The sequence below is a fragment of the Haemaphysalis longicornis genome, unplaced genomic scaffold (assembly GCF_048455015.1).
Source record: "Haemaphysalis longicornis isolate Haplotype H1 unplaced genomic scaffold, Haemaphysalis longicornis Haplotype H1 scaffold_6, whole genome shotgun sequence".
Taxonomy (NCBI): Eukaryota; Metazoa; Arthropoda; class Arachnida; order Ixodida; family Ixodidae; genus Haemaphysalis; species Haemaphysalis longicornis.
In genome coordinates this window covers 145,719,537-145,734,835 of record NW_027526407.1, presented here as the reverse complement: position 1 = coordinate 145,734,835, position 15,299 = coordinate 145,719,537, and the positions used below count along the sequence as shown (strand labels likewise).

At 47.2% G+C, this 15,299-nt stretch overlaps 1 protein-coding gene across 1 annotated transcript in view; it reads right to left on the bottom strand.

Annotated features, from left to right (window-relative positions):
- Window positions 1-14,781, bottom strand: part of LOC144143288 (transmembrane protease serine 11D-like) — a 73,429-nt gene extending 58,648 nt beyond the window's left edge. Inside the window, exon 1 of the mRNA XM_077675062.1 lies at window positions 14,761-14,781. Within this exon, the coding sequence (XP_077531188.1) occupies window positions 14,761-14,781 (21 nt within the window). The remainder of the gene's footprint in view (window positions 1-14,760) is intronic.
- Between the last annotated feature and the right edge of the window lie 518 nt (window positions 14,782-15,299).

The following is a 15,299-nucleotide window of genomic DNA, read 5'->3' as shown; positions in this document are numbered from 1 at the left end:
GAAACTTCATGCTGTCCCCGCCATGCTGAACTGCTGTGATATTTCTTCATTGGAGCAATCTCTGCTTACGAGTGAACTCAAAGTAATCATCCTGTGTAAAATCTCGGAAGGTCTTTCTAGATAAAATCTCTGAGTAACACAAATCCAAACAACGAGAAAATTAAGAAAGCCAATATGTCTGTTAAACCGATAGCGCGACGCGGTTTTCGAATCCGCATTGCGAAATACACGCCCCCCTCACATGGGCATACCTGAAGGCTCGGTTCTTTCTCGGATGCTTTTCAACGATGTGCAATATGCTTTACCTGAAACCCTATTTTTATGATTCTTTATCTGTTTGCATCCACCCTGGTTTAGCAGCAGATTAGGTTAGTGATTCTCCGTGCGGCCTGTGCCTTCATCGACAGCTACAATCATGCCATCGACCTCTCTTTCTCCCCCCAAAATCAGTACTTGTGAGAGTTTAAACTTTTGTAGATACATCGCAGAACTGGCTGGGATCAGAATGCAAATCCGCGGCACTTAAAAATCAAGAAACATTTCCTGGTCCCCCGTTTAAATTCCACGGTAAAGCTAACGTCATTGTCAATACGTTGTTGAATGTAAATTCCGTCCGAGGCCAAGACAGCACGCCGAGTTTCTGGCGCCCGACTTGCGAAATGGAATATAGCCGAAGTCTCGCTACGACCTGGAGTACGACACTGTGTCATTCAGCCTTGATCTTTCTCCTTTTGTTGCCGCATTCTCGCGTCCTGCGTCGCTCCTCTAAACATATGCTCCATAATATTAGGCCTTACGAAATCGGACGGCAGCTGTCTGCCAACCGTACGAAATTCACCCCCTTCCCTTCTACCCACGCCAGCGCTGCGAGCACTCCAGCCTACAGAAATTGCCCGCGTGTCTCGCACGTAAAAATACGACTTTTTTTCATGGTATTCCTACGTAGTGAGCAACGCGACGGGGCATGGTGCAGCTGGTATGTGTAACAGGAGGTTGTGAGCCTACCACGATCGTTCCCTTTTTCCGTTCTTAAATAATAAATGAAGTGGTGAAGATGCATTGTGTGTGGCATAGCCCTCAGGTCGACAATAAAGACGTCGAGCTAGATGGAGAGTGCCAAGTGCGGGCGCCTGTGCTAATGCCGTTGTCTTCAGTTGTACATATTTTAATGCAGTTTAGTTGTTGCACATACACCTCATTTTCAGCGTAGCATCTCGTAGCCGGGGCTAGGGGTTGTAAAACAATCTAAACAGGCGCTTGTCCTAAAGAGCGGCTGTGGAGATCGAAGGTGTCCCCGTACGACGTGAGGAGGAGGAGGAGGAGCTCGTCAGCTCTCAGGCTGAAAGGTCAGGTGCGATTCTATTGGTAAGGGAAAGGGTCGATGACGGGGTCATCTGATCAGTATCTTTGTTTAGGGAACAGGGTTGTGAAGGCTGATACGACTTAATTACTATTGTAAACAGGTGTACTAGATGATAATGTGATGTAAGTCACGGCTGTAGGTGCAAGCAATTGTGTTCCTTGGGACAAAACATGTTCTCCATGTCGTTGTAAAGAGTTGCATCGGCGGGCAGTTCGATGGAGAGGCTACCAGTAGAAAATTGGACGGTCGCGCAGTATCAGGGGTTTCCCCAGGCATGGAATCAAGGGGGGGTGTCTCAATGGCTCTGGAGGGGGGTTCATAAACTAGAAAAGCTGTTTTTTATCCCACTAGTTAAATAATAGACGTCTGTTAACCAAACGCTCATCCCCGTGACGAATCGATATGTTATTTATTTGCAGTTCTTATAATTAAACTTGCACACGTCTTACTTGACGCAGCGTGAAAGCAGCGCTAAATCATCCAGGGTCCATAAAAACAAAAGCAATTGAAGACCGGGCACATGGTACTAGGCCAAATAAAGACGCTGAAAAAAATCTTCGAATATCGAAAGCGTGAAATTTTATTTATACATTTACAAAAACACAAAGCGTTTTTATTGCGAATGAAAGAACCAAGCAATAAATTCCAAAATAAAAATTGGAGAAGTACGCATTTTTGAAGACTAGAACTTCATAACGCCGCACCTTATTTACAACCGTCTAGGCTTCTTGCTGTAGCACTGCACCGCTTTTGCGATGAAATGATTAAAAACATGTCGGCCAACGTCAATAGCATCTCGCGCATCGGGTACCTCCGGACCTTCGATAGTTATGCTCATCAGCTCATTCACATGGTTGGGAAGAAGACGGCTTCTTTCTGATGACAAAACCCTGTTGAGGGCCGAAAACGAGCGCTCAACAGTGGCTGTTGTGATCGGCAGCATCAGGAGATGGCAGAAGACGTCTCGCAGGCTGGGGAACAGCAAGCTCGGGGGGCGCACTTTTGTTTATTTTGCCCGAGGCTACTGCCAAGAATAGCAGACGGGCAGCCCGCGCATGCGCAGATCGATACTGAAAAAGGTCCATACAACGACTGACAAGAGTGAAATTTGGGGATTCAAGGGGGGGTGTCCAGAAAAACTAGGGGGGGTCTACACACCCCCTAGGGGGGGTGTAGGGAAATCACTGCGCAGTATTATAATAACGGCACGGGGATAGTTTTCAGTCCAACTAAACATAACAAGGGCTTGTGGGCTGTGATGGCTCAGCAGGTGGCGCTTATGCCGATCACCACGGTCATCCGGTCATCTGAGACTTGTATGCTGCGTTCGGTAGCAGGTATCATAACTTTCTAAAGCAATAGCGGAGGTTGAAGCTTACAACTGATGCGTGTGTGCCAGTATTGGCGGTGCAAAACGTACGCTCATTTCTGGTACTTCATTAATTGCCACTAGAAGATTTTCTGGGGAGGGCATAAGAAGTGCGAACTTCGGGAACTGTCTGACCCGGTTTTCTGAACCAGGTATGTATTTATTCAGAGATGGAGGAAGGCGACGCACTTGCGTCGGGCGGTACTGGTGTATTTGATGCTGTGATGAGCGTCTGGATCTGCAAGATAAGACTGGGTTATTTCGCGCCTGAAGAGGATTGACGAACTTACGAAGGCTGTCTTCTGACGAACGGAAATTGTGTGACGGACAATGCTACGTAGTTAATCGTTGCGCCGGCAGGTTTCGGCGATGCGTCATGTATTACAACAGTTAAAACTAACAGACTTGTCGTCCACAGTTAGACGCTGATTCAAGTTATTGACTTGATAATGGGAAGCTGTTCTGACGCGCAATGATTTGAGGGCCAAAGTTGGCTATCTCTTCGCGGACATCTCGGAATGCTTTGTGGACTAGGCCATCTACTTTCCTTATCTGGTTGTCGGTAAGGGAAAGATAGACAACGAGATAATAAAAGTAGATGACATAATCGGCAAAGCATTAAGGGCTGTCTGCGAAGAGATAGCCAAGTTTGGCCCTAAAGCATTGCGTGTCAGAGCAGTTGTGGTCCTTCCCGTTATCAAGTCCGTAACTTGAATTGGTGTCTAACTCTGGACGACCACTCTACTGTTCTAATACGTGACACATCGCCCCTACTGTCGAAACCTGCTGGCGAAATGTTCAACTACATAGTGTTGTCCCTCACAGAGATTCCGTTCGTCCGCAGAAGTGATAGAAGGCCACCGCACTGGCCAGGTCAACCACCTGGCACGCTCCTACATGGGCAGAATCCTCTAGAAAGACTTGGAATTAGCCCAGCTCAAGGGCATGCGTTAGTGCGCAGCATTATATCATAAATCAGAAATCATATCTTCCTTCAACCGATACCAAAAAAATATGCACCCACTATTCCGTACCGAAAGAGGGACACATCGAGCCTAGTCACTAGCTCGAAAATTTACCCGTTCCAGAGCTACCATTTATGTGGACGTTGCAGAATACCGACATAAAGAGGCGTTCGCTATCGCCGTTACTCACTCCTCGTCATCTCCTCTTCTTGCTACCGTCACCCTTCGTAACCGACACCCAAATGTAGCAGAAGAGACGGCAATCGCGCTGGCGTTAACACAAGGGCCCACCTAGGAAATTATATTCTCCGATTCGAGAACGGCCGTCCTAAAGCTCACCAAAGGTCTCGTTTCGGCACAGGCACACAAGACTCTCGGTCTAAATTCACCATCCCACACGGTCGCACTCCAATGGTTCCTGGATCACACGGGCATTGGAGGGATAGAGACGGCCAACACGGCAGCCCGAGCCCTTGGCACCCGGGCGTACGATGTGGAATCTACCTTCCATGGAGCCAGATCAACCAGGGATAGTCTCCTGACCTTCAGAGAGGCCACGCAGCATTACCGCTTCTCCTGCCGCAAGCTTCCCTCCACCCCCTCATCCCTCACTCTAGAGGAAGAATGCCTCTGGCGTCAACTACAAACGGAATTCCTACCCTGCACAGCCGTCCTGCATCACATCCACCCTTCCCTGTACCCATCCCCCCTCTGCCCCCTCTGCGGTGAAAGGGCCATGGTCCAACAGCGAATGTGGGCTTGTGCAGAGGACCCATTCCCTCCAATTAATTCCCCTGACCAGTGGATGGAGGCGTTGGCCGCTCGGACCCCCAGCTCCAAATGGAGCTCGTAACTCGAGGGGCTAAGTCTATGCGGTATTTTGTAACGCTTATTTCTACCTTCTGGCCGAACACCAGGGCACCCTGGTTGTACGGTTGGTGTGGTTCGCAAGATGTCTGAGCACGTGACGCCCGCTCCGGTTGTGCGGCAAGTTTTCGACTTTGTCACAAACTCGAGCGTACGACGTCTAAAAGTACCTTATAAATTTTTCAGTTTATTGTACAGCGCCTAATTCTTCTTGCAGTCGTCCGATTCATTCAGTTCCGTTCCATTCGCCCCGAGACAATGTGGAGCTTTCTTGAACGAAGAGGCGGTAACACGATCACTCGCCGGCTCGCCGGCAAGAAAACAACAAAAATAAAACCTCCGCTGCCCCGGTTTCGTCGAAGCTTCCAGTACTTTCGAGGAGGTGCGCGTGGCCTTGCCAGTGCTAAAGAGTGTCGATGATTCCAGAGGGGAGAAGAGGGAAGTTATTCGCTGACGGCAGCGGGCGCGTTGTGTGTTGTGCTCTCTCTCTCCGCCCTGACACGGTTATAAAAAGAGAAGCCGCGCCTAAGCAAACCAGCTACGTTTGGACGTCGTCGTGATGTAACAACGGCACCTGCCAGTTTGTGCATCACAGCATCGGCGACCCGGGCCCTGGAGGACTCCAACGTACTCCCGGGCCTCGAATCACCGTGATCGTCTCGGACGGCTTGGCCTACAACGAAGCCACGCTTCCCAGGTAGCCGAATCGCCTCCCACAGCGGTGCATCGTCCGACCCGGTGGGTGAATATTGTGGGACTCTGTCTCTCATATGCATCGAACTGTTGTTTTCTTTTTAGTTAACTGTTCCGCTTCGTAATATTCATTTGTTAACGCTCCTGTTTGTATCATTCTGTCTAATTTTGGACTGTTTCTTGTATTTGAATTCCATCTAAGTTGTCTATCATTATCGATTCGTTACCTCGTGCTTGTGTATGTAAATTGCCTGTCTAAATATAAGTCTTTGTGCTGTTTTCGTTCAAGGCGCTTGCGCATTCTTGCCGCTCTGGTCGGCGAAAGCCGCACATCAGACGGCCACCCCCTTTGTCACCTGCGCCCTGTGGAATCGGTGGGGTTTGTTGGCTCTCTTGAGTCGACTCCTCATATCTTCTGACAGTGCACCCTAATTTAAGGAAACGGGTGACAGACTTATTTATATTCCTCAGGGTTACCATTGTGTGTTGAGAATGGCTTCGTGTTATCAGTGCCTCATTGTGAGAAAGCAGAAGCAGTTGGCTTATGCGGATTGGTTCAGGTTTTGTCTAAAGCATACCTTAAAGATTTCCTTGAAATTCGAATTTAGTTTTGGCAGAGAAGATATGTTTATGCCTAGAAGGCGGCGTTTTGGAAATGTTGTAGTGGCAGCTTCTTACCATCCATGGTTCCTGGTCTCTCTGAACAAACTTTCCGTTCAGTACCCTCGCCACTGGGAAGCCTTTTCCACAAACTGAAAATTACAAATGGGACAACACAGATTAGTGCATATTGATGCCCAATTACACGTTAGCATCAAATATCGAAGAATCTTTATTATGTTAAAGAGTTTACTTAAGATATTTTAAAACACCACTAACTTAATGGTCCTGTTTAGCGTTGCAAATTATTTCGTAAATATACGCAGTGTAATAAGAATTTTAGGGGAAAATTGATAATAAATGGTACAGGAACACGGCCAATATATGTGCGACTAATTGCAGCCGTTGCGCCATTGTAGAGTAGAATCTCGTTGATTCGGCCCCCACTACTTGGGAAATTTGGATAATTCGCCATCTTTACACCCACCCCTTAAAAATGTACATATCCTTATGGCAACAAACATTCGCTAATGCAACGCAAAATTGCACGCGCACCGGTTAATTCGGACTGGAGGCAAGTCAAGGACGGCGGAACTGAAACGAATTTTCGGAGTTTGATACATACTTTGGCGCGCGTGTGGTTCAATACGCCGGCCCGAGGGGCGGCGAACTGCTTTCGACACAGTGGATTAGTGCGGCACGAGGTCGTCAACGCTCGGAAAGCAGCCCTGGAGCCCGCGGTGCCAGAAGAGGAGGGGGACGATATGACCTTCATTGGCCTGCTTCCCTCAGAAAGGCAGCTTGCCGACAACGTTGCAATTGATGACGGCGTTGTCGTCGCCGGCCAGTCGACCGATGACGATATCATGAGGGTGCATGCCTCCCTTCCTGGAAATGAGCACGCACACGCGCTCGCCCGAGAAATGACCCACCTGGCGTCAGATGAAGTGGACAGACAGATCCAGGGTGACTCCAAGACATCAGCTTCGACCATCCCATCACACGAACATCTCAGCTATATACTCACACTCGCCTACTACTGCACACAAAGAAAAACACTACCTCCACCCCACCACTCCCTATCCCGCACCGACGCCACTTCATGGCGGCAGACACACACGTTGCCAAACTTACACCACAAACACCTCTTCTTTCCACCCAAGACTCTAACAACTGCCCGGCTTGCCAGAGCCCCACTCCCACCCTCTACCACTCTGTGTGGGAGTGTCCGCCTCCACCAGACGGGCTAACCCCTATACGCATCCCCACACTCTCCTCTTGGGAGGCTGCTCTGTCCAGTACTGCCCCACAAGACCAGCAATGGCTGATCGAGCGGGCCCACCGGATAGCGTTCGTAATTGGAGTCCTGGACTGAGACCCCACTCATTAAGGCTGCTCTTCCACAACCAAATTAGTTAAATAAATGTTTTGACCACCACCTGCCGTCGGTGTGGCGGATGAAGCGTCCGACGAAGAAGACCCGTGCGATGTGTACGCCCGGTGCGTCGTACCGCAAAAGAAGCCGCGGATGCTCTCGCCGTTCTAGAGGAGTTTTGCTAAAATGTTACAGGTAATACGCTTGCGCTAGAGGGATTGTCGCATGTCCGCAAACTGGTCCTTTCCGCTCAGCTGTCCGCATAAAGAAAAACGAAAAAAAGAAGCGAGCATCACGGACTTCTCCTCAAAGTAAATGTATAGAATAAAATAATTGAAAATGAGCGTTTTGTGTTATTCATTCGATAATTCGGCATTCCGATAATTCGGACATTTTTCTACTCTGTTTAGATGTGAATTAAGAAGATTTTACAGTAGATCATTTATTTTTGGAAGCCCAAAACTACGCAGGCTACTTTTTTTTTGCATTCCTTTTTGCATGTCAGAAAACGCATTAAGAAAACGCTCGGATGAAATTTTTTGAATAAATTTAAGCTTAACCGGTTGCACAGAGCTAATAATCGATGCTGAGTGCGCGTCTTTAGAGCAAACAATCAATCAATCAATCAAATCAATCAAGCAATCTTTATTCTAGAAACAATCTGCAAAGGCTGCCAGGGCTAAAAGCTGCGTTACGCCGCTTGACGGGGCCCCATAGACCATTACAAGACATGTAGGCGACACTGAACAATGATAAATCATGGAACACCGCAATTAATACTGACAGTGCAGTTGAACCAAACACGTACATTGCAACAATACGACACATGTTGACAGCAATAGCAATTTTACACGAGTAAACATACACATGATGTATTTGTACGAACAGGATAGCACAGGTCTCAACGAATGGATTCCTCCAAGTTCACAAAGAATTCGCGCAGACCCCTAAGTGTTACCTGTTAAACTTTCCGACGTGAACATTTAGTAACTTTACTCAATTTTTACCACTAATATGTAGCGGGTAAATTTGTTACAACTGATTCGAGGGCCGTACTAAAATTAACCTCGCTGAAACGCAACTGTCAAAGTGCCCTGTCACAGATTTTTCGGCGTTGGATTCCATTCAGGCTGGTTCAAACGGACCATTTGTAACTGCCGAGGTCCGTAAACGAAGAATTCAACTTTTATGACCCCCCCCCTCCTTATGTCACAGAATTGGGTACTTACTATCGGAATTTATGGTGCACTTGGTACAACCAGCCTGTATCAGAAAGAAAAAAAAAATATGCGCAAATTCATACAATCGCCTACTAATGAGTGATGATTCTCACACCGCTTATCTTCGTTGTGAGTATTTTATAGCCAGATTTGGGTACGATTAGCAAAACACATTGGGTTATGATATTGTTCGGTAGTTGATGTTTCTTTTCGTCAATGATGGGTATTTATACTAACGCACAGACTAAATTACTTAACTTCGCAATCACTTTAGAGTGCTCTTTCGGTCACACGATACACACAATTAGAGAGGAATGAAGATGACAGCAGGAGCGCTTCGCTTGATCTGTCCACTTCGTGAATTTTTTCATGTCTAATTGTGTACCGTGTAATCCCAAGCGCAGTCTATACACCATTTTTCATAAGCAGCCGGGGAAGGAGTAAAATACTCGCAAACCAGTTGTCTCGGCGGCCCACGCGCCTTCCGCTTCCGGCGGACCAGCGTTGCCTGTACGCGCTGGGCTGCTAACATCGCTCGGCGCGGTGTGCTCCGCTGCGTGCTTCAGGAGTGTTTCGCACTGTGTGCTTAGTTTTTGCGGAACTTTCAACTGTTTTTAGCCAATACTGCGATGCCGTTCAAGGCGGAAACGTCGCTTAGTCAGCACCTGTGCGGTGGTTGGTTATCGAACCATAGAAAGGGAGAAAAAGTCGCCGACAGCACGTGTCTGCACGACACTGCCTGGAGAAAATTCCGGATCCAACCAACCAACCAACCAAAATGCAGTGCGATTGCGACGTGTTTTTGCTCCATCGCTTCCCAATGGACACCGAGTTGAGATATCGGTGGACGCCGTTGATAAAGCGCAGCGACTTTGTACCAACGACCAACTCTAGGGTTTGTTCGGTGCACTTGGACGGCAAGCAGACGGAGCAAAATCCATTTATCACAAGAAAAGCTGCGGCAGGGAACGAAGCCTCCTTAAATATTAGAAGTGACTTTATCCTTTACAATACAGCATTGATTGATTTGTTGATTGATTAATTGATTGATTATGAGGTTTAACGCGCCGACGCTTTATAGAAGATGAGTCGCGCTGAAGTGGAGGGCTCCGGATTAATTTTGACCGCCTGGGGATCTTTCACGAGCGCCGATACAATACAACACTACAATAACTTCTGGTTCCTTGTAGTCAATTTAAAATACCATATATTGTTTGCTCATTATCGCCGATTGGCATTAACAATCCCCTTTTCATCTAAGCTAACCTTTAAAATCACGGCGTTTTCTTTACTTTTTTTCACGCGAACGCATTACATTGCCAAACGATTTGAAAGGATAACTTTCTCCATCGCACACTGCTGGTCGATAGCAGGATAAGCAGGCAGTCCAATGCGGAAACGCAGCTCGAGATACGTGAACGCTTCATTTGGAAAATAGCTCAATCTGTTCACAACGCGGTCAAAGGAAAATGTTGTAATCTTTTTGCGTTGTCACGGAATTTAAAGTACTACAATTACAAAACAGTTACTGTTTGATTGATTGTAGGGTATAACGCGCCGACGCAACGCAGGCGATGAGGCGCGCCGTAGCGGAGGGCTCCGGATTAATTTTGACCAACTGGGGATCTTTAACGTGCGCCCCAGGTGGTCAAAACAGTTACTGCTGGTCGCGTAAAAAATTTGTGTTGCAAGCAGCGGTTCCACAAAGGTAGGCTTCGAGCGACAGGCCACATGCGCTGCGCAGAGTTAGGCCAATCATGATCACGATAAAGATGAACCAATATTAATTCGCCGAAATGTCAATCCTTCTGCTCAACCTTGAAATAGTTATTTGACTGGTTGTGCGGTCGTGTTATTTTTCAGTCCAGGTAATTTCGTTTCTTGAGTAACCGTCATAAGTCTAGTTAAATAAGATTATATTGCATTGCAATGTCAACTGCGTAGCAATCGCTTCGTCGAAAGTCCATCGCGAGCGCGGATCAGCGTGACTGGCATATGCTGTGCGCGCTCCGCATTCGACGTCCGCGCTTCCATAAAAATGACCAATCGGTGAACATAACAGGCATGGTGGCATTTCAAACACGTATTTACTCCCCGATATCGATTTCTATGTCAGTCGGTGATATACCGGTACGTTTGCATCGCGGAACTGCAGAGCACCACCGGCACCACCACTACCAGTGCTACTGCTGCTCGCCACAGCCGGGGTCGGCATCTTCCGCTCTGGCAGCAAATTAGAAGCCAAAATCCGTCCGCATATGGTGAAAACAAAACAGAACACGCACACACAAGCACTGCAACCGCTAACTTAACGGCAAACCACTATGGTTTACTCTGTAATGCACGGGTATCGAGCAGACGCACGGAAACAACCCAGCACTTAACAGCCCAGCGCGGCGGTTTCGGTGGTCGCTTCATAGACAGCGTCAGCGTCTTCTCAGAAAAAGCAAACGGCGGCGCCCACCTCCAGCAAGGAAAATGGGGCATAGTAATGCAATAAAAACTACCCCGATTCCTTACGTTACCTACTTCGCCAGTTATGAATTTATGATTCAATTTGTTTGTCTCGCCACTAAGTAGCAGTGGGCTTCGGAAATAAAGGCACCACAGAGCGTGACAGCGTTTCCGAGCCATACAGAGTCCGGCAGCATGCATCGACAACAATTCAATCACAATCTTCCTTGCATTACACACAGAAAAGATCACATCTGTATGCTCGTAAAGCATCAAAGCAAAGAAAACTGGATGGATTGATTGGAGGGTTCAACGCGCCGGCGCAACGCAGGCGATGAGGTGCGCCGTAGTGGAAGACTTCGGATTAATTGTGGCCACCTGTGGATCTTTATCATGCGCCGAAATCTCGCGCACACGGGCGTTTTCGATTTTCACCTTTTCGTACACACGGCCTGGAATCGAACCCACGACCTCGTGCTCAGCAGCGCAAAAAGCAAAGCGAAGTAGTGCATCGGTTACACACAGGCGATGAACGGGCTATCATAAAAGATTACGCCACAAAAAAATATACAATCTCCTATATAGAGGAAACATAACAACAAAAATGGCACTGCGCAAATACATTCAATAAATAACTTCTAGTAAGTGCGACGCTTCAAATACGGGCCAAACGCAATTCTAGATTGCCTCAATTCTAAAAAAGCAAGCATACGCCTTTTATTAAAAGTAACAGTGCCGAACTTCGGTGTTAAGGTATCCTTGTACTGGGTACGTTGTTTATGTAATGCCTTCAGGTGTTATTGTATGCGGGATAAAGAGGACTACGTATGCTAGAGGCAGCGTGACCATCTTTCTCTTTTATCCACATTTTTCATTTGGCCGTCGACTAAAACTGTTCGGATTGCATCCAAATATATTTTGTAGTGTTTCCGCTTTATAGGCTACTGTTGAAAGGCGTTTAGTGATTGAAATCGTTGTTTATGCGTTACAGTTTGAAAGATTTCAACAAAATCCATCAATGGCGAGGCACTAATCCAGCGCTGCTTCCGTCTTTCACCGTCATGTGGCTCTTGGGTGCGGCCGCTGTTTTATTTTTAAAGACGATAGTCTTTCTTGGGCTACTAAAACCCAGAAATTTTGGTCTGTCTGTATGTTTGTCCGTCTGTCTGTCTGGGACTCGATTGAGCCACCCGGCCAAAGTAATTCAATGCCTGCGCAATAGTCTTATATAGTCACAGCTAAATGCGCCCGTCTAAGTCCGGTGTAATGTTCATACTTGTCAATATTGTTGAAGAACAACAACACATTACGCATATATAAGACAACAAATTGATACAGAAGTGATATTTGCAGCGTTCCTTTATAAAAAATCGTACATGTTTGATATTGGCGAGATTAAATACTTCATCAACTGAGGAAGAAAATATCACTCCGCCGTCGCCTGCTGTCGCCCGCGCCATATAGCTTCTGGCGGCATTTGAAGAAATCAAGTGGCAAGAGTTACGCAAGGTTCCACTAGATAGGTTCCACGTTCTGCTTGCAACGCACGTGGAGTAGGGAAACGCGGTTCTATAAACGCTGAAGTAGAGCGCCTCGATTAACGCGCGTCTTCGCCGTACTGCAGCGTTCGCATTGAGACACCCGGTTTGGAGCAGTGGAACGCGGGAAATTTAAAGGGACACTGAAGTGAATTTGTCAAGCTCCCGTTTTTGCTTGCACTGTGTAGACTGGCTCAAATTAACACACTATTCATCGTTTATCCGGTTGACAAATCTGTAATTATTTTACAAAGAGCGAAAGAAGAAAAACTACTATGCGCGGATTGCGGCGGCCGCAACAACTAAAGGCTGTGACGTCAGGAGGGGGGGGGGGCACCGTGATTGGACAATGCCCAAGGTTAGCAATCAAAAGTTTCGGTTTCGGTTTCGGTTCTGTAAAACAACATGCTTGACATCTGATGGCGTTGTTGGATGGGCATTCTCGATTTCTCAATTATCGCCGTACCGCGCTTCTGCCATGTTGTCGGCTGTCAAATGTTTAAGATAAACCTCCCAGGGCAGCTTGGAATCGTAGAAATCACTAGACGAGGCCTACGCAGTGGATGAACGCCTTCCGCGTCACCGCAGACTCTCAAATGCCATGCGCTTTTCCCGCCTTAGCGGAGCTTGCCTCACTCACGTCTGTTCGTAAAAAGCTAGTTCGCACCAGGCCAAGGGTGTGCTGATTCAGGCCTGGGCCCACTGCCCGCAAGCAGTCGGTGCTTGTGGCAACAGCACGCCAACGAGAACTCGCTAGCGCGTCATTGTCAGTATGCGCGCGTTCTGCGATCTCGCTCGTGGATCAGTGAACGTTACGGCACAAAAATGGTGAACTCAGTTCAGAAAACATCGGCCGCATACGAAAAAATCAACGTACAAAAAAAAAAATACACGTACCCTCGGGGATTCGAACTTGCGACTTTCAAAACAAACTCCAGCGCCTCAGACCGCTAGGCCAAGAGCAGGCGTTGGCCGGTTTGGATATATAAGGTTTATAATGTATGACCAGTTTACACTTTTATTTATTATAAGCATTTTAAGTACTTTATGTGACTATTTGTTGTATATCACTTCTGCAGTAAGTGTCCTCCAAACTTCCACAATATCTCACGTCTAGCAATTGCATTTCTTTGACGGAAAAGCGTTCGCAGATGTGCGGTCGTGCTGCTGACCGCTGTGCTTGTTTACCCAGCGCAAAAAGTGCTTCCTGCTCCCTAGTTTTGCGCTGTACGGTAAAAGTTTCAGGTGATTTTATTTTCTTAGTACCTATATTGACTTCGCTGACTCTTCTCCCGCCTTCAATTGGCCTTAGATTTTCCTACTAGCGTAAAGTCAGCGAAGCGTCGCATGTGCACTTGTGCAGCGCTTGTGTGGAGCGACCCGGACTCTGAGTTTGACACAGTGTACAAACTAACAAAGTAAGGAAAGGCACATTCTTTCACAAAGGTGTTGTGGCTTAGTTTCAATTGAGCGAGCGAATAGCGACGACCCGTCGGCGGCCGGCGGACGAAACGCTGGGCCGACTGACTCGATCGGTAGGTCGGCTGGTCGGCGAACCGTGCAGTAGCGCAGCCATTTTCCAGCTCATCTCCTGCTGACGTCACACGAAAACGCCACAGAAAATGGGCGAGCGTAAAGAGAGGAGGACAGCATTTTCGAATTGATTTTTCTACTAAATAAATTCGCGTAAACGCGGCCAGAGTGGTCGAAACAATGCCTACGGACTCCGAACTACAATTTGCGCTAGTAATCCCGCAATGTTTACAAATCACTTCAGTGTCCCTTTAAAGTGATTTAAGCAAACCTTTGGCGTCTTTACCTTGGGAGGAGCGCTACGCAAGAGGAACAACATGAGAGGTGAGCAGGAAAGAGAAGGGAGGCATTTACTTCGCAAAAGCCGATAAAGACTATCGTCTTTTGACGGCATTTGCAACGAAAGGAGCAGATACGCGGCCAATTTTTTTGGTGTAAGTACACACAAACAACGAGCCCAGCTTGTAGTCTTGGTACAACCTGTTACATTTCTCGCAAACGTATTACATTTCCGCATGTTGTTGTACATCGCCACAATGTGTGTTTTCTCCCTCCTAGGTAATCAAGACATCTTCTGTTTTAACTACAGTCAAACGGACCATCACTGGTGAAAACGTCGGTATCCTCGAATATGCCCTACCGCAGGCTCTCGTACCGTGCGTCGAGGACTAAGACACAAATTTACGAGTACATTTTAGAAGGAGGGTTTTCATGTGGGTCAGTTGCTAGATTACCCCATTAAGTTATTTTAAAGGGTAACCATCTCCAAAAGGGAAGACTTACCTTTCTCACACTGAGGATCATGACAGACATCAGAACATAGATAACAGTAGCCGTCCGAGAATGAGGTGAACCACATTGGTAAACATTTTTCAATCTCATGTTGATGCCGTGTCGGTACTTGTTCTCAGAAAAAAATCTTAGCACTTTTCTTTGAAGGCTAATGCTGTTTCTGAAAGAACTCCAAAACCTACCAACAGCTCAGGAGCATAGGCCCATCTACGCCATGACCTTCTTCCCCGAAACTAAGCCGCATTTGGAACTTTGTCTCCTGGCTGGCGAGCACACTAAGGAGGTGCGAAGAGTAACTACAAAGCACCTCTCTCACATCATCAGAAACACGTTAAGACGATTATCCCTCCATATATTCGTTTCAAATTGGGAGATTAAGTTGAAGGTGAAGTTGAACAATCGGTGGCACAACGTCAAGAATGTCTTCGGTAATTGCTCGGGCTTGAAGCAATCAAATTGGCAAGCGTCACGAAATGTTAATCTTCACGTTTGCACACGGTGAAAAGTAGAAAACAGCTGCATCGTGCGAT